The sequence below is a fragment of the Bufo gargarizans genome, chromosome 1, assembly GCF_014858855.1.
Source record: "Bufo gargarizans isolate SCDJY-AF-19 chromosome 1, ASM1485885v1, whole genome shotgun sequence".
In the NCBI taxonomy this organism is placed as follows: domain Eukaryota; kingdom Metazoa; phylum Chordata; class Amphibia; order Anura; family Bufonidae; genus Bufo; species Bufo gargarizans.
Window position 1 is genome coordinate 595,270,259 of NC_058080.1, and position 18,839 is coordinate 595,289,097.

Below are 18,839 nucleotides of genomic sequence, written 5' to 3' on the forward strand. Positions count from 1 at the left end.
CAACTTCCTAATATACAGTTGTGTTCTACCTTACGTTTTCTCTTGGCTCTACATATTCTGAGATGCATGGTGTGATATGACCATCCTATATGTGTCCAGTGGTTGTGATGTGAATCTCAATTTGTTTAGGGCTTTGCTAGCATTCTGAGATATTGTTTACCCCCTTGATCTTGACAAAGGCTTCTCATTCAGCTAAGCCAGTTATCTCTGCTCTGCAGGAGCAATCGCCCCAAAACAGTTATCTGCAGATCAGGTACTGGCTTACCTATAATCTTTCGTTATGTCTTCAGGCCTATTTAAAAGGTTGAATATTAACTTTTAGGATAGCTGCCTTTCATCTGGTGGTGTAAGAGGCTCAGCTTTTTTTTTTTCATTTTGGAAAGAGGACTAATAGTAAATAAAAAAAATTCCAGGCAATATTGTTTTGAATTGGTCTCATCATGAGACATTGGAGTTATATAACAAACTTGACTTAAAGTATTAGGGTGGACACATCTTTCCTTTGTTAGAACGTTCACACAACTGAAGACATATGGGTTTGTAGCAATTATAATAAGCTAAAAGTGTTGAGAACCTAATATATCTACCCCAACAAAGAAAAAACATACACAATTCCTGTAGATTTAGAAGTAATGGCGAATGCCACTAGGATTCACTTGGTAGTTGTCATTACGCTGATTAGCTGACTTCCACATGTGAATTCTAGTGGCATTCACCATTACATGAATCAGATCTAGAGGTATTTTATAACCCTGACTATTAAGTTTTATATGGTGATAGATTTTGCTTACACTAGGTGCTTTTCTCATTGACCAGTATGGATTTATAGGGGTGAATGACGTATATTGGGTTACAGCCCCAGAAGAAGTAATGATGAAACGCACATCAGGGTTTCATTGTATAATTATTGCTATTGGGTATCATCTTTTTGATGGTTGTTAGAGACATGAATTCATATCTATTATACTCGTATATATGTACGCACTTTAGTTATTGTTATTTATGTGGTAGCATTATGTTTTGTATAGTATTTTATCCGTCCACGATTTTCTTATGTGGGAACTTTAGATGTAAATTTTATGATGAAATAATAAAGAGGACTTTGTATTGTATTACATACGGCCTTTGCAGCTTGTTGACGGTTCTCAAGAGTGCAGAGTAAGGCTGGGACTACACAGCAATGTGTCCCACAACATGATGATTGTAATGAAGATCGCAATGTTACATCATTATCAATAGGGTCTTCACAATGTGAAATGCAACAAGATGTGATAGTCGCATAAAATCCAGCATTGTTGGTATTTTGGCTGCAAGTCACAAGTCACACATGAATTTGCCATCATAAACCACAATGGAAGTCACATGTTACTGTGACTTGCTTGGAACTTTTCTACTATTTGGCTTTGTTTTTATGGCTCAGTCACCTCTAAAATAGTGGCTGAGAAATGGGAAAAATGTTTTTGGTTGTGAGGCTTGCAGTCCGTGACACATGTCATCGGTTGGCCCCAACCTAAAAGTGAACTGAAAAATTTATAACAACAAAAAGGGATAGGAAAGATATTAGAAAGATGACATGTTATGTATGATACATGCTACATAGCCAATGTTAATTTAAGGAAAGGAAAACCAACACTAAAGTTATTTTGGCTAGCTAGAACCTATCTGACTTTCCCTTAAAACGATTGAAGAAAAGAAAAATCTGAAATGTCATATTTACTTAGCTGCATATCCTCCCCCACCCAAACACACACACAATTTGTAATCCGTTTCAGTTGGCTCCTTCGGGATCTATTCATTTAAAGTGAAGAAGACAGCATGCTATGTTTATTCATGAATGCGATAGTTTGATATTATGCATTTTGCGAGTTCCTGTTTCATGTATTCTGAGACTTTATGGTCCTTCAGACAAATTAATAAATTAGGATAATTCTAAAGAACAAAGGAGGAGATTTATCATCTCCCTGGTGCCTAAAAGTGGCGTTAAAAAGTAGCAAACTTTTTGCTTGCAACTTTTTAACTGCGTCTTTTTAAAACAATTGCTGCATATCTCAGAATTTACACCACCTTCGCCACTTTCACTAAAGGGGATGTGGCAAGGGTGGGAAAGGATTATGGCCAGTCGCTCAGACAAATTCATCTTCATTAAAGCACATTTTTCATTAAATGAGAATTTCATTTTAGGTAGTTAGTTATACTCTACCTGGCATCTACCATTTGAGCACATGTCTAAGCCATCAGGTCCACATGGTGTGCCATCTAGGGCTTTTTCTGCCACCAGGACTGGCTGATCCTTTCCAAGGGCAGAACAGAACAGTGCACATGGCTTCTCTAAAATAAAAAAAGGAGAATGTAAGTCGATGTAAAAATGATGCACACAACAGTGCCACAGATAAACATGTTCATTTCTAACAATATTTGACTGAAAATGAATTTTCAGCACCAAAAAATGAACAACAGAGCAAGAACAATAATTATCTATATATGGTAGGTCTTTATCCATGCATATTTTTGGCTACATTTTAAAGAATGATGCATGTGTCTAACAGAGGTATCAGTAAGTAAGACTGTGTTAAAGTATGTTGCAAGATGAGATGACCTAACAGAGATGAACTGGTGCATACAACTGAATCCACTACAGTAAGGAGCTCCTGTCTACTCTCCTGACATGTCTTAGTAAATACTTGCATTCTGAATAATGTAACAATGCTGGTGCATTTATTAGGAATCTGTCTGGAAATGCATGAATACATTGACAACTGGGTGTGTCCCTGTGCAAACAGTGCTGATGGTGCTAGACTGTTTTGGGATACATATCATTGGCAAAGAGTAGTATCACCCAGTAGTCAATTTATAAAAAAAAAAATCCCGATGGAAAAACAGAGAAAGAACCCAACACAGTGTTCTAAGGTGCTGCAGAAATACAAGAATTTACTGAAACAGAAGGGTTAGGAAGCAGTAGCATCTTTTCTGCCTTTCAGCACCCTCTAGTTCCATATACCCTGCTTGAAGTCTGTCTGTAAATGTTTAGAAATGTACAGAGTCTATTAAAAAAGTTGTCTAGAATATAAACATAAAAACTAAACAGGATGATGTCAGAGGGAATGATGCTGCAGTATATATCCATCAGTGTGTTAAACTGCATGCTGTGAGAGGGGAGGGGGAGCTGCCGGGGTAAACATTTGATTAGAGCACACAACACAGCTCTTACATCACACAGTGAGGTGCCTGCTTACTCAGCTGTCACAGAGCAGAGAATAATAGCAGATAGAAAGTCATGATTAAGAATAGTGATGAACGAACATCTGCCGGGACGATTCGCAAACGTAATCAAATGTTTGCTAACCACAAGTTCGCGGCGGGCCCCATTCACTTTAATGGCAGGTGAACCTGAAAAACCTTATGCTCATATTTTCAGCCACCAAATACTTACAAGAAGTGCACAAATCATTCCACAACATGGACAGTGACATACCAGAGGAGGATCAATGGCAAAAAATTCAGCCTAAAAATATGGAGCGCGCGTTCACAGGATTGCGCAGTACTCAAGTTTAACTACAGCCTGCCAGCGCTGATCATTGGCTGGCAGGCTGTAGATTTTTAAAAGAACCAATCAAATAGGTATATCAGATGCTATTTTGTAAATAGCGTCTGATATACCTGCTACCTGCTTTTCTGGTGGTCCCTTTTGCTTGGATCGACCACCAGAGGACACAGGCAGCTCTGTAAGTAGCACCAATCACCACACACACATTACACCCCCCCTGTCACTTATTAACCCCTTATTAACCCCTGATCACCCCATATAGACTCCCTGATCACCCCCCTGTCATTGATCACCCCCCTGTAAGGGTCCCTTATCACCAACAGTTACTTAGCTACTTGTTAGGTAGTTAGCGCCCAGCCCACCGCACCGCAGTCACTGATCAGTCGCTGATCAGCGCCATCGCTGTCGCTAATCAGCACCAGTACTATATAGTATCTGTAAGTGATCAAGACTGATCACACTTAGATCTATATCAGTGCATTAGGGTCACCTTAGGCTTTACAAAAAACACAGTGTTCGCCCGATCAGGCCTGATCTTGTGCCCACACTTGCGTTCAGTCCGCCCCACCGCAGTGACAGAATTTTTTTTTCTGATCACTGCAAAAACACAGCAAAATCACTGTGGCGCTATAAAGATCACTTTTGAGGGGCATGGCGAGTTCATAGAAGATTTATTTTTTTGGCACAAGTTAGCGGAAATTTATTTTTTCTTTAGTTTTTTTCTTACAAAATCTCATATTCCACTAACTTGTGACAAAAAATAAAATCTAACATGAACTCATCATACCCCTCACGAAATACCTTGGGGTGTCTTCTTTCCAAAATGGGGTCACTTGTGGGGTATTTATACTGCCCTGGCATTTTAGGGGACCTGAGAAGTAGTTTGGAATCCAAATGGGTACAAATGCCCTGTGAAATCCTAAAGGTACTCATTGGAATTTGGGCCCCTTTGTGCACCTAGGCTGCAAAAAAGTGTCACACATGTGGTATCGCCATACTCAGAAGAAGTAGGGCAATGTGTTTTGGGGTGTATTTGTACATATACCCATACTGTGTGTGAGAAATATCTCTGTAAATGACAACTTTTTCCATTTTTATATACAAAGTTGTCAATTTACAGAGATATTTCCCTCACCCAGCATGGGTATATGTAAAAATACACCCGAAAACACATTGCCCTACTTCTTCTTACTTCTTCTGAGTATGGCGATACCACATGTGTGACACTTTTTTGCAGCCTAGGTGTGTAAAGGGGCCGAATGTCCAACGAATATCTTTAGGCTTTACAGGGTTGCTCACAATTTAGCCACGCCCAAAATGCCAGAACAGTAAACACACCCCACAAATGACCCCATTTCGGAAAGTAGACACCCCAAGGTATTCACTGAGGGCATAGTGAGTCCGTGGGAGATTTTATTGCCAGAAGTTAGCAGAAATGGAAACTTTATTATTTATTTTTTTCTCAAAAAGTGTAATTTTTCGCTAACTTGTAAAAAAAAAATTAAATCATATGAACTCACCATGCCCCTCCGCGAATACTTTGGGGTGTCTTCTTTGTAAAATTGGGTCATTTGGAGGGTATTTATACTATCTTTGCATTCTAGCACCTCAAGAAACATGACAGGTGCTCAGAAAGTCAGAGCTGCTTCAAAATGCGGAAATTCACATTTTTGTACCATAGTTTGTAAACGCTATAACTTTTGCGCAAACCAATAAATATACACTTATTGGATTTTTTTTATCAAAGACATGTAGCACAATACATTCTGACACAAACTTGTATAGAAATGTAAATATATTTGAAAAATTTTACCAGACAAAGTTAAAAATACACATTTAAAAAAAAAAAAAAATTGAAATTTTTTTATTATCAGAAAAACAAAAAATCTCAGCAGCAATCAAATACCACCAAAAGAAAGCTGTATTTGTGAGAAGAAAAGGAGGTAAAATTAATTTGGGTGCCAAGTTGCATGATTGAGAAATAAACCGTTAAAGTTGGAAGTGCCGATTTGTAAAAAAGGGCCTGGTCACTAGGGGGGTATAAACCTGTAGTCCTTAAGTGGTTAAAAATTAGGCATTCACCTGACACAAAATAAATTGTGATTGTGTGGCTCGAGGTAAATTATGCGGTTAATGGATAAAAAAATGTATGTAGGCAACTGGAGTACAGGCCCCAAACATTAGGCATTCACCGGACAGAAAAGAACAAGTAATTATGTGGCTGGAGGTATATTAGACAGTTATTGGATATCAATTTTACTGCAGGTCAGTACAAATAGATGTCAAATACATATGTTTGAAAGAATAAAAAATATAAAATTGGATTAAAAACATGGCTAACGAAATGATAATAGTCGAAATTCAATAACACGTAGTTGTCACAGGTGTTGAATTCCTCCGAGGTCCCAAACATTAGGCATTCACCGGACAGAAATGAACAAGTAATTATGTGGCTGGAAGTATATTAGAAGGTCATTCAATATCAATTTTACTGCAGGCCAGTGTAGTACAGGCCCCAAACATTAGGCATTCACCGGACAGAACAGAACAATTAATAATGTGGATGGAGGTACATTGGGCGGTCACCGCATAACAATTTTACTGTTGGCCAGTTAGATTACAGGCCGCAAAAATTATGCATTCCTCCGTACATAAATGATCAAGTGATTATGTGGCCGGAGGTATATTAGACGCTCAATGGATATCAATTTTACTGCAGGCCAGTGGACTAGGAGGCCTCAAAAATTATTCATTCACTGTACAGAAAAGAACAATTGATAATGTGGATGGAGTTACATTAGGCGATCACCGTATAACAATTTTACTGTTGGCCAGTTAGATTACAGGCCCAAAAAATTATGCATTCAATGTACATAAATGATCAAGTGATTATGCGGCTTGGGGTATATTAGACGGCCATTCAATATAAATTTTACTGAAGGACAGTGTAGTACAGGCCCAAAACATTAGGCATTCACCTGACAGAAAAGAACAAGTAACTATGTGGCTGGAGGTATATTAGACGGTCATTGGATATCAATTTTACTGCAGGCCAGTACAAATAGATGTCAAATACATATGTTTAAAGGGAATCTGTCACCTATTTTGACCAAATAAAACCGTTAACATACCAATGTGCAATAAAGTACCTTCTTACCTACATGTGTCTTCTTTCTTTTATTCAACTTTTCATTCTTATTAAAAAGCGATTTTACTGATATGCAAATGAAGTCTTAAGGGGCCCAGAGGGGCGTTATTACTCTGCTCTAGTGCCCAGTAACGCCCCCCTGCAGTGCCCAGCCCGCCTTTCTTCCAAGCCCAGCACGCCTTCTAAGAAATAAATGTCCTCCCACATACTTGCCGAACGGCACCGCCCCCTCCCCACTACGTCATTTAATTTATTCACTGCATCCTCTGTGCTCCCTCCTCTCTTTGCCTACGGCGCCGCCCTCTCCCCACTACGTCATTTAATTTATTCACTGCATGCACCAGCCCTTGCTTCCTCATCTAGAATCTCTCAGCGGCAACAGCGCTCTGATTATGTCACTGGGCTCGGCGCATGCCCAGTGACACTAGTGAGGCTGTTGCCCTCTGGAGCAGAACTATCGTGCAGGCGCAGGCACTCAGGGATTTCGGAGGACAAGAGAAGAAAGCAAGGGCACTAGAGCAAAGTAATAACGCCCCTCTGGGCACCTTGAGACTTAATTTGCATATCAGTAAAATCACTTTTTAATAAGAATGAAAAGTTGAATAAAAGAAAGAAGACACATGTAGGTAAGAAGGTACTTTATTGCACATTGGTATGTTAACGGTTTTATATGGTCAAAATAGGTGACAGATTCCCTTTAAAAGAACAAAAAAAATATAAAATTGTATTAAAAACATGGCTAACGAAATTCCCCTCTTGAAAAAAACCCATATGATAATAGTTGAAATTTGATAACACGTAGTCGTCACAGGTGTTGAATTCCTCCAAGGTCCCAAACATTAGGCATTCACCGGACAGAAAAGGCATTTTATGCCGCTGTATTTACCTAAAACAGGGACCATTATTTGTTCTGGGTGGTGGCGGATATTTGTGTGCTGTCATGAGGAAATTCAATTAAACGTGGTCGTCACAGGTGTTGAATTCCTCTGAGATCCATGCCTCATTCATTTTTGGAAATGTGAGGTAGTCCACACTGTCATGAGCTAGGCGAGTGCACTTATTGTTCATGATCCCCCCTGCTGCGCTGAACGTCCTTTTGGACAGGACACGCAACAAGGGGCAAGCCAAGAGTTTCAAGGCAAATTACATAGAAACATAGAATGTGTCGGCAGATAAGAACCATTTGGCCAATCTAGTCTGCCCAATATACTGAATACTATGGATAGCCCCTGGCCCTATCTTATATGAAGGATGGCCTTATGCCTATCCCATGCATGCTTAAATTGTGCCAGCTCTGACCACAGGTCAAGCCTGCACACCCAATAGTCAAGGGGTTCCTCGCTTCTCAGAGCGTCCACATGGGCCGTTAACTCGATGTAGTCGGACACCTGTCTAGGCGTTCCTTAAGGCTAGATCCGGAGAGCGGCTGTTGATGGGTTGGCTGAAAGAATGATCTCATATCCGAAGTGACCAACACATCTTCAAACCGCCCTCTTCTTGCATGCGCTGTAGGATTGGTACTCGCAACTGTTTCGCTGTGGGTGGAAATTCCACTGCCAGTGCCCACAACAGCAGAATGCAGCATCTCTCGTAGCAAGTCCTGTAAATGCTGCATTCTGACAGCCCTCTGTGATGCTGGTAACATGTCCGCCATTTTGTGTTTGTACCGGGGGTCTAAGTACGTTGCCACCCAGTACTGGTCCTTGCCCTTTATGCTTTTTATTCGGGGTCTCAAACACTGGAGCATAAAGGTTCCCATTTGCACTAAATTGGAAGCGGTGGAGCGGCCTGGATCCTGCTCATCGCCCAGGAGAAAGTCGTCCTAGGTCTCCTCCCCCTCCATTCACTCACAACACCAGGGATGCCAGAAAAATTTAAAGACTGCTCTTCTTGCTTCTCCTCCTCCTCCTCCCCCAGGCACCATCCTCCTCTGACTCCTCTTCAGACTTCTGCTGACTTGTCTCAGATGGAGTAGCCCCCCCTTGGGAATTCATTCAGCATTGCGACTTCCTCATCTTGCTGCTCCTGTTCTTTGATGGCTTGATCAATGACATGATGCAATGCACGCTCCAGAAAACAAAGGGTAAGGTACGATGTCACTGATGGCACCCTGGCTGCGACTGACCATTTTGGTGATCTCATCAAATGGCCGCAGAAGAATGCATGCATCGCGCATGAGCAGCCACTGGGGCAGTGAAAAAAAACAAGCTCCCCAGAACCTGTCCAGCCGCAGAGTTTGTACAGATAGTCGTTAACGGCACGTTTCTGCTGGAGAAGCCTATCAAGAATATATAAGGTGGAGTTCCATCACGTCGGGCAGTCACAAATCAGATGTCTGACAGGCAAGTGGTGTCGCCGCTGAACATCAGAAAGGCGAGCCATGGCCGTGTAAGATCTTCTAAAATGGCCAGAGATTTTCCTGGCAAGCCGTAAGACGTCTTGGACCCCGGTGTATTTGGCAACAAATCACTGCACGACTAAGTTCAGGACATGTGCCATGCACAGCACGTGTGTCATTTTGCCCTGTTTCAGTGTGCTCAGCAGATTGGCACCATTGTCGCACACCACTTTACCAACTGTTAAATTGAGCGAGGTTAGCCACTAATCGGCCTGTGACCACAGAGCTGAAAAGAGTCGAGTACCCGTGTGGCTCTTGGCTTCCAGGCACAACAGCCGCAGCACAGCATGGCAGCGTCTCACCTGGCACGTCGATTAGGTTCTGGGGAGCTTGGGGGGGTGCAGCAGAAGAGGCTGTAGCAGTGGAAAAGAAGGAGTCAGCCCAGGAGGAAACGGAGGATGGAGTAGGAGGAGGAGGAGAAGAAGAGGCAGGACTGCATGCAATCCATGGCGGTAACACCAAATCCACACGGGTTACATGCTTGATGGCTGTCAGAAAGTTTACCCAGTGGGCAGTAAAAGTTATGTACCTTCCCTGCCTGTGTTTGCTAGACCACGTGTCTGTGGTCAGATGTATCTTGGCACCGACACTGTGCGCCAGAGATATATTAACTTGCCGCTGAATGTGGCCATATAGTTCAGGGATGCCCTTCTGGGAGAAATATTTCCTTCCGGGGACCTTCCATTGGAGTGTGCCAATGGGCAAAAATCTTCTAAAGGTCTCGGAGTCCACCAATTTATATGGCAGTAATTGGCGGGCTAGCAGTTCCGACAAACCAGCAGTCTTATCTGGTGTCATCATTTTTTTACGCTCGAATATTTGGGCCATGGACGACAGCACGGTGGAAGGTGGAGTGGAGGACAAATGGGAGGAGAAGGAGAAGAGGCAGGATGTGGAGTACCAGGAGTGTGGCTTTGTGGGTGCTGATGGCGTTGCTCCCACTGGGCTTGTTGATGGGAGGCCAGGTGCCTTCTTAAGGTGGTCGTCCCTAGGCGAGTGTTGGGCTTACTGCATCTTATGCATTGACAGCACAGGCTGAAGATGGCAACACTATTGTCAGCAGCTGACACGTTAAAAAAAGCCCACACTGCGGTGCCATGTGCCGGCATCCTGGGAGTACAAGATGTGACCGTGCATGGTGGATGGCTCACTCCAGAGACATTTGCAGTCTGCTTTTTCCTGCTGTGCACTGAGAGTTCTGCCTACTTCCCCTCCTTCTCCTCCCTATCTGCTGCTCCGTCTTTCCCTCTGAACTCCCCTCCTCTTCCTCTCTTGTGGGAACCCACGTGATGTCCATAGACACGTCATCATCGTCACCTTCACCACCATTGACATTAGAGCTCTCAAAGTAGGCAGTAACAGTGGGGACCACCCTCCTTAGGCTGATCTGGGTACTGTTGTCAGACCGCTGGTTGACGGCCATTGCTACCTCCTCTTGCTCATCCAATGCAAAGAATGGCTGTGCATCGGTAAGGAATGAAAATTGATGGGAAAATAATTTCTCTGACTCGAATGGAGGGCCTATAGTGGTGGTGGTGTTGTCTTTGGGGGTGCACATAGCAGAGAGTGAGGAGGGTGCTGATACAGAGGGTGCAGTAAGCGGAAGGCTGAGTGAGTCACTCTGGTGCGTCCTTTGACATAATCGCACACACCTTCTCCAACTTCCCACTTAGGCTCCGGCCTGGTGCACCTGCCCGACCCCTACCACCCCTACGGAACGGACAGCCTCTTCCTCTGCCTGTCATTTTCAAAATAACCCTGTGCCAAAGTTCTTAGAGAAGAGCAGCATTTGTGGAAGCAGGTATAAAGAACCCTTTAATCATTTTTTTTTTGTGGGGCAACTGGTATATCACACCAGTTGCAAAAATTTGTTCTAATGGCTTTTGTCTCTCTGTATAGCTGTGGTATCTCAGCAGAACCGCACACAAATGCTGCACAATACAAATGCACTATATAGAAATTATATTATAGGTATATCACTAGAGATGGTCTTGCGGTTCGCCCGGCGGTCGTTTCGCGGCAAACTTTGCGTATTCGCGATTCGCCGAACATATGGAGAAATTTGCGCCCACCATATTCTTTTACATTGTGAAGAACTTTGACCCATGACACATCCATCAGGTGGTACAGGACAGCCAATTGAGACATTTCAGCACATTGACATACCCCCTACCTCATAAATAAACCTGATCTGGCTGCCATTTTACATTCAGTGTTTTGCTAGTGTAGGGAGAGGTTGCAGTGTGGGGCAGGGACAGGCTGTTAGGGACACCAAACGCTAGCTAATAGGGCCACAAAAGGGGTGCAATATACTTATAATATACTTTTATAATGAGTCAAAAACACATAGATCTATATAGTGATCACCTGGAAGTCAGGGGCCTAGGGGCTAGGGGCTTTCTAGGGCCATTTTTATATAGGGGAAGGTTCTGGACGGGGTCGCTCTTATCAGGGCGGGTGGTCTGTGGTTAGGCTATCAGGGCCAGAATAGCACCCCCCTATAGGGCAATATCAGGGACAGTTGTTTGCCCACCCTGTCCTTCAATACAACATCATCATCTAGCCCAGGGATGGATGTTTTTTTGCTTTCCCTCCTGAATTAATCGATGTGCACTGAAACCCCCCGGATTGTGGTAGGACATATGGTTTCTGATTTGGTGCCGCCGAGCACCTGATTTAGTGCCGCCGAGCACTTGTTATTGCCTACCACATCTATGCTTTTTGCTTAACTTTAATAATTTCATTTATTTTTATTTTGAGGGATATCTTTTCCTTTCACACGTCCGCAAAATGGGTCTGCATCCGTTCCACAATTATGCAGAAAGGGTGCAGACCAATTCATTTTTAATGGGGCCGGAATGTGCTGTCCGCATCCGCATTTGCGGATCCGCACTTCCGCATCTGTGCTTCCGTTTCTGCAAAAAAATAGAACATGTCCTATTCTTGTCTGCAATTGCAGACAAGATTAGGCATTTTCTATTATAGTGCCGGCGATGTGCGGTCCACATATTGCAGAATGCACATTGCTGGTTTCCGTATTTTGCAGATTCGCAAAACACTTACGGACGTGTGAATGGACCCTCATAGTAAAATTATTAAAGGTTACGTTTTATCTTCATGTATATTCTAATCGATTGCCCTCCTTGTACAATGTTATAATATACTTTCCATGTTAGAAAGTATATTATAGTGCATTTGTATTGTGCGACAGTTGTGTGCGGTTCTGCTGCGATACTGCAGGTATATAGAGGGACAAGCGTTATTGGAACAAATAATTTCTACTAGTGTGATATACCAGTCCCCCCCAAAAAACGGATTGAAGCGGGGTGTTATATACCAATATGCTTTCTTTATAGTGCATTTGGGTACTGTATAGTGCATTAGCGCATGCGCGTATGCGAAAATTATATTGCCGATATTTCGCATCGAATTTTTTTTTTTTATGAAGATCGCAAATTCTAATAATCCATCTGGTATGTCACCGTCCATGTTGTGGGACTATTTGTGCACTTCTAGTAATTATTTCTTGGCTGCAAATATGAGCTGAAGGTTTTTCAGGTTCGCCTGCCATTAAAATAAATTGGGACCCGCGGCAAACTTGCGGTTCGCGACCATTTGATCACGTTCGCGAACCGTCCCAGCAGATGTTCATCCATCACTATATATCACACCCCTGACTTAATCAGATTTTTTGGGGGGCAACTGGTATATCACACCAGTTGCAATTAGTTGTTCCAATGGCGTTTGTCTGTCTGTATAGCTGCAGTATCTCAGCAGAACCGCAAACAAATGCTGCACAATACAAATGCACTATATAGAAATTATATTCTAGGTATATAGCACCCCTGTCTCAATCTGATTTTTTGGGGGGGCAACTGTTATATCACACCAGTTGCAATTAGTTGTTCCAATGGCGTTTGTCCCTCTGTATAGCTGCGGTATCTCAGCAGAGAAAGACAAAAAAGGGGGTCAGTCAGCACATACCAAACCGCAGGAACACATTGCTATAGCAGGGAACTACATTAAAAGACAAAACATGCAATGCGACAACTCACTGCAATATAGAGTACAAAATTGCATAATAATTACAAGTGCTACACTATAAGTGAGAGATACTTGGCAAATCGTTTTGTAAAAAATTATCTGAGCCCATCTGCCGCATGTCAAGGCAATCTCTGTTAGACGAGTTCCTAACACTAATTTCTACCTGTTAAGTACCATGACGCCTACCATACACTTCAGGGAGTGTAGATTCCACATGCATGCTGGGTCTGCTCGGTATCTCAGCAGAACAGCACACAAATGCTGCACTATGCAAATGCACTATATAGAAATTATATTCTAGGTATATCACACCCCTGTCTCAATCTGATTTTTTGGGGGGGCAACTGTTATATCACACCAGTTGCAATTAGTTGTTCCAATGGCGTTTGTCCCTCTGTATAGCTGCGGTATCTCAGCAGAGAAAGACAAAAAAGGGGGTCAGTCAGCACATACCAAACCGCAGGAACACATTGCTATAGCAGGGAACTACATTAAAAGACAAAACATGCAATGCGACAACTCACTGCAATATAGAGTACAAAATTGCATAATAATTACAAGTGCTACACTATAAGTGAGAGATACTTGGCAAATCGTTTTGTAAAACATTATCTGAGCCCATCTGCCGCATGTCAAGGCAATCTCTGTTAGACGAGTTCCTAACACTAATTTCTACCTGTTAAGTACCATGACGCCTACCATACACTTCAGGGAGTGTAGATTCCACATGCATGCTGGGTCTGCTCGGTATCTCAGCAGAACAGCACACAAATGCTGCACTATGCAAATGCACTATATAGAAATTATATTCTAGGTATATCACACCCCTGCCTCTATCAGATTTTTTTGGGGGCAACTGTTATATCACATCAGTTGCAATTAGTTGTTCCAATGGCGTTTGTCTGTCTGTATAGCTGAGTATCTCAGCAGAACAGCACACAAATGCTGCACAATACAAATGCACTATATAGAAATTATATATATTTGGCGATCAGCAAACGAGCAAAGTTCGCCGCGAAACAAACGCTGGGTGAACTGCAAGTCCATCTCTAATTAAGATCTATTAAGCTCAAAATGCATAGAACAATCCTGTGGCACTTTACTCCTTAACCCCTTAAGGACGCAGGGCGTATCGGTACGCCCTATTTCCCGAGTCCTTAAGGACTCAGGGCGTACCGGTACGTCCTAACTTTAAATGCAGATTCCGGCGCCGCGGGGGTTAATGGAAACGGGATGCCGGCTGAAATCATTCAGCCGGCATCCTGTGACAATGCCAGGGGGGGTCATGTGACCCCCCCTATCGGCGATCGCCGCAAACCGCAGGTCAATTCAGACCTGCGGTTTGCTGCGCTTTTTGCAGTTTCTGCTCCCCGCGGTCCCTGACCGCGGGGATCAGAAACTTTAGTGTACCTCAAATAAAGATTTTACATCCCCCCTGCACCCCTGCATGATTTTTTGCCGGCGGGTGGTGCAGGGGGGGGAGTTGTGGGCGGTGGGGGCGGTGCGGGAGGCGGGCGGTGCGGCAGGCGGGATCGCGATCCCCCGCCCGCCTCCCCTTGAACATTCGTTGGTGTAGAGTGGGTATACCAGGGTGCCAGCACATTGCTGGCACCCTGGTATAAACGGCTGACATCGGTGATGCGATGTCAGCCGTTTAACCCTTTCCATACAGCGGTCCGTACGGACCGCTGTATGTAAAAAGTTAACAGTAAGAAGTAGCTCCCTCCCTCTCCCATCGGGGGGCTGCTGTGCCTTTGCAGCCCCCCGAATGGAGAGGGAGGGAGCTCCCAGACAGCCCCCCCAGAGCCCCGTCCTTACCCTTCCCCGTCTGCGCAGTTCTGACCACTACTGAGCAGACGGGGAAGGTTCCCATGGCAACAGGACGCCGTCTCAGGCATCCTGCTGTCCATGGTGCTGAACAGATCTGTGCTGAAGGCAGAGATCTGTTCAGACAAAGTGTAAGTAAAATACAGTACTGTACAATATATATTGTACTGTACTGTACTATACAGACATCAGACCCACTGGATCTTCAAGAACCAAGTGGGTCTGGGTCAAAAAAAAAGTGAAAAAAAGTGAAAAAAAAGTAAAAATCAAAAAAACACATTTATCACTGAATAAAAATGAAAAAAATAAAATTTCCTACACATGTTTGGTATCGCCGCGTCCGTAATGACCTGATCTATAAAACGGTCATGTTACTTTCCCCGCACGGTGAACGCCATAAAAAAAAAAAAAAAAACGATTAGGAAATTGAAATTTTGCCCACCTTAGTTCCCAAAAAAGGTCATAAAAGTGATCAAAAAAGTCGCATGTACGCCAAAATAGTACCAATCAAACCGTCATCTCATCCCGCAAAAATCATACCCTACCCAAAATAATTGCCAAAAAACTGAAAAAACTATGGCTCTTAGACTATGGAAACACTAAAACATGATTTTTTTTGTTTCAAAAATAAAATCATTGTGTAAAACTTAAATAAATAAAACAAAGTATACATATTAGGTATCGCCGCGTCCGTATCGACCGGCTCTATAAAAATATGACATGACCTAACCCCTCAGGTGACCACCGTAAAAAAATAAAAATAAAAACTGTGTAAAAAAAGCCATTTTGTCATCTTACGTCACAATAAAGTGTAATAGCAAGCGATTAAAAAGTCATGTGCACCCCAAAATAGGGCCAATCAAACCGTCATCTCATCCCGCAAAAAATGAGACCCTACTTAAAATAATCGCCCAAAAACTGAAAAAACTATGGTTCTTAGACTATGGAGACACTAAAACATTTTTTTTGTTTTAAAAATGAAATCATTGTGTAAAACTTACATAAATAAAAAAAATTGTATACATATTAGGTATCGCCGCGTCCGTGACAACCTGCTCTATAAAATTACCACATGATCTAACCTGTCAGATGAATGTTGTAAATAACAAAAAAAAAAAACGTGCCAAAAAATCTATTTCTTGTTACCTTGCCACACAAAAAAAGTGTAATATAGAGCAACCAAAAATCATATGTACCCTAAACTAGTACCAACAAAACTGCCACCCTATCCCCTAGTTTCTAAAATGGGGTCACTTTTTTGGAGTTTATACTCTGGGGGTGCATCAGGGGGGCTTCAAATGGGACATGGTGTCAAAAAAAACAGTCCAGCAAAATCTGCCTTCCAAAAACCGTATGGCACTTATGCGCCCTGCCGTGTGCCCGTACAGCGGTTTACGAACACATATGGGGTGTTTCTGTAAACTACAGAATCAGCGCCATAAATAATGAGTTTTGTTTGGCTGTTAACCCTTGCTTTGTAATTGGAAAAAAAATATTAAAATGGAAAATCTTCCAAAAAAGTGAAATTTTGAAATTGTATCTCTATTTTCCATTAAATCTTGTGCAACACCTAAAGGGTTAACAAAGTTTGTAAAATCCGTTTTGAATACCTTGAGGGGTGTAGTTTCTTAGATGGGGTCACTTTTATGGAGTTTCTACTCTAGGGGTGCATCAGGGGGGCTTCAAATAGGACATGGTGTCAAAAAACCAGTCCAGCAAAATCTGACTTCCAAAAACCATACGGCGCACCTCTCACTCTATGCCCCGCTGTGTGGCCGTACAGCAGTTTACGGCCACATATGGGGTGTTTCTGTAAACTACAGAATCCGGGCCATAAATAATGAGTTTTGTTTGGCTGTTAACCCTTGCTTTGTAACTGGAAAAAAAATATTAAAATGGAAAATCTGCCAAAAAAGTGAAATTTTGAAATTGTATCTCTATTTTCCATTAAATCTTGTGCAACATCTAAAGGGTTAACAAAGTTTCTAAAATCAGTTTTGAATACCTTGAGGGGTGTACTTTCTTAGATGCGGTCACTTTTATGGAGTTTCTACTCTAGGGGTGCATCAGGGGGCTTCAAATGGGACATGGTGTCAAAAAAACAGTCCAGCAAAATCTGCCTTCCAAAAACCATACGGCGCACCTTTCACTCTACGCCCCGCTGTGTGGCCGTACAGTAGTTTACGGCCACATATGGGGTGTTTCTGTAAACGGCAGAGTCAGGGCAATAAAGATACAGTCTTGTTTGGCTGTTAACCCTTGCTTTGTTAGTGGAAAAAATGGGTTAAAATGGAAAATTAGGCAAAAAAATGAAATTCTCAAATTTCATCCCCATTTGCCAATAACTCTTGTGCAACACCTAAAGGGTTAACAAAGTTTGTAAAATCAGTTTTGAATACCTTGAGGGGTGTAGTTTATAGAATGGGGTCATTTTTGGGCGGTTTCTATTATATAAGCCTTGCAAAGTGACTTCAGAGCTGTAGTGGTCCCTAAAAATTGGGTTTTTGTAAATTTCTGAAAAATTTCAAGATTTGCTTCTAAACTTCTAAGCCTTGTAACATCCGCAAAAAATAAAATATTATTCCCAAAATGCTACAAACATGAAGTAGACATATGGGGAATGTAAAGTCATCACAATTTTTAGGGGTATTACTATGTATTACAGAAGTAGAGAAACTGAAACTTTGAAATTTGCAAATTTTTCTAAATTTTTGGTAAATATGGTATTTTTTTATGCAAAAAAATTCACTTTTTTGACCCAATTTTAGCAGTGTCATGAAGTACAATATGTGACGAAAAAACAATCTCAGAACGGCCTGGGTAAGTCAAAGCGTTTTAAAGTTATCAGCACTTAAAGTGACACTGGTCAGATTTGCAAAAAATGGCCAAGTCCTTAAGGTGAAATAGGGCTGAGTCCTTAAGGGGTTAAAGATACATGAGACAGTGTAAAAAAGAAATTAAAAAGAATATCTGAATATAAAAACAGAGTTGGAAAAAGCAAGAGTTGAATTACAAACTCGCCTCACAGAGAAACAGTTCTGTGCCTTTAATAAACGTCTGGAGGCAAGATTGATCACTATCCAGGGCGACATAAAAGAAAGAAAGAGACAAATTCCTCCGTGACAAACAGGACTTTGATGGTGATAGAATCTTCAACTGGAACCTAATAAACCGCACGAAGAAACGCAGACAGTTGCGAAAAAGAAGTGATTACTGGACTCTAGCGTTTCTGATGATGCCATGACACAGGGTCAGGCAGAAACTGGCAGCAATCAGGCTAGCCAGCCCCCTTTGGGAAACACACAAGAAGTAGGAGGAGCAAAGGGAAAAACACACACAAAACAGCGATACAAAAGGAAGCAGGTGTCTTGGAGAAGCTAGTGGATCGAGTGCCTTTGAATCTCTCACAAAATTTTAGTCATTAACCTGACCAGCTCCGTGCTACCACCTAACTGTATGAGGGTCCTCAATCAAGGGCTCAACTACAGCTATAAATTATTCAGTAGAGCCCCTTCCACAATAGAAAAGGAGGAGAGGGAGGGTTAGGTGCCAGCTCTCATAGGTCCCCTAGGTTTTAGTACCATGGCCAATTTCAATCCTGTAGAGGTAGCGTGCCTCCAATGGATGACCGAGTCGTCACTTGATACTCCCATCCAGCAATCTGAGGGAGGCGTTCTTCAGGGGGGCGTCAGGTCCACATTTAATCCCCCCTTGTCTGCCGGCATTTCGATTGACATATTCCAACAAAAAGTGCTAGAAGGGGTGAAAGCTTTAGTGTACCCCAAAGCAAATAAGAATTTGGATGTCGGAGAAGAAAAGGCCTTGAAGTGGCTGCAAACTCGTGACAATATAGTCATAAAGCCGGCAGACAAGGGTGG

The 18,839-nt window shown here is 42.4% G+C and overlaps 1 protein-coding gene across 1 annotated transcript in view; it reads right to left on the reverse strand.

The window, feature by feature from the left end:
* Positions 1-18,839, reverse strand: part of ADAMTS19 (ADAM metallopeptidase with thrombospondin type 1 motif 19) — a 355,301-nt gene that overhangs the window by 78,628 nt on the left and 257,834 nt on the right. Inside the window, exon 14 of the mRNA XM_044291002.1 lies at positions 2,201-2,328. Coding sequence (XP_044146937.1) covers positions 2,201-2,328 — 128 coding nt within the window. The remainder of the gene's footprint in view (positions 1-2,200; positions 2,329-18,839) is intronic.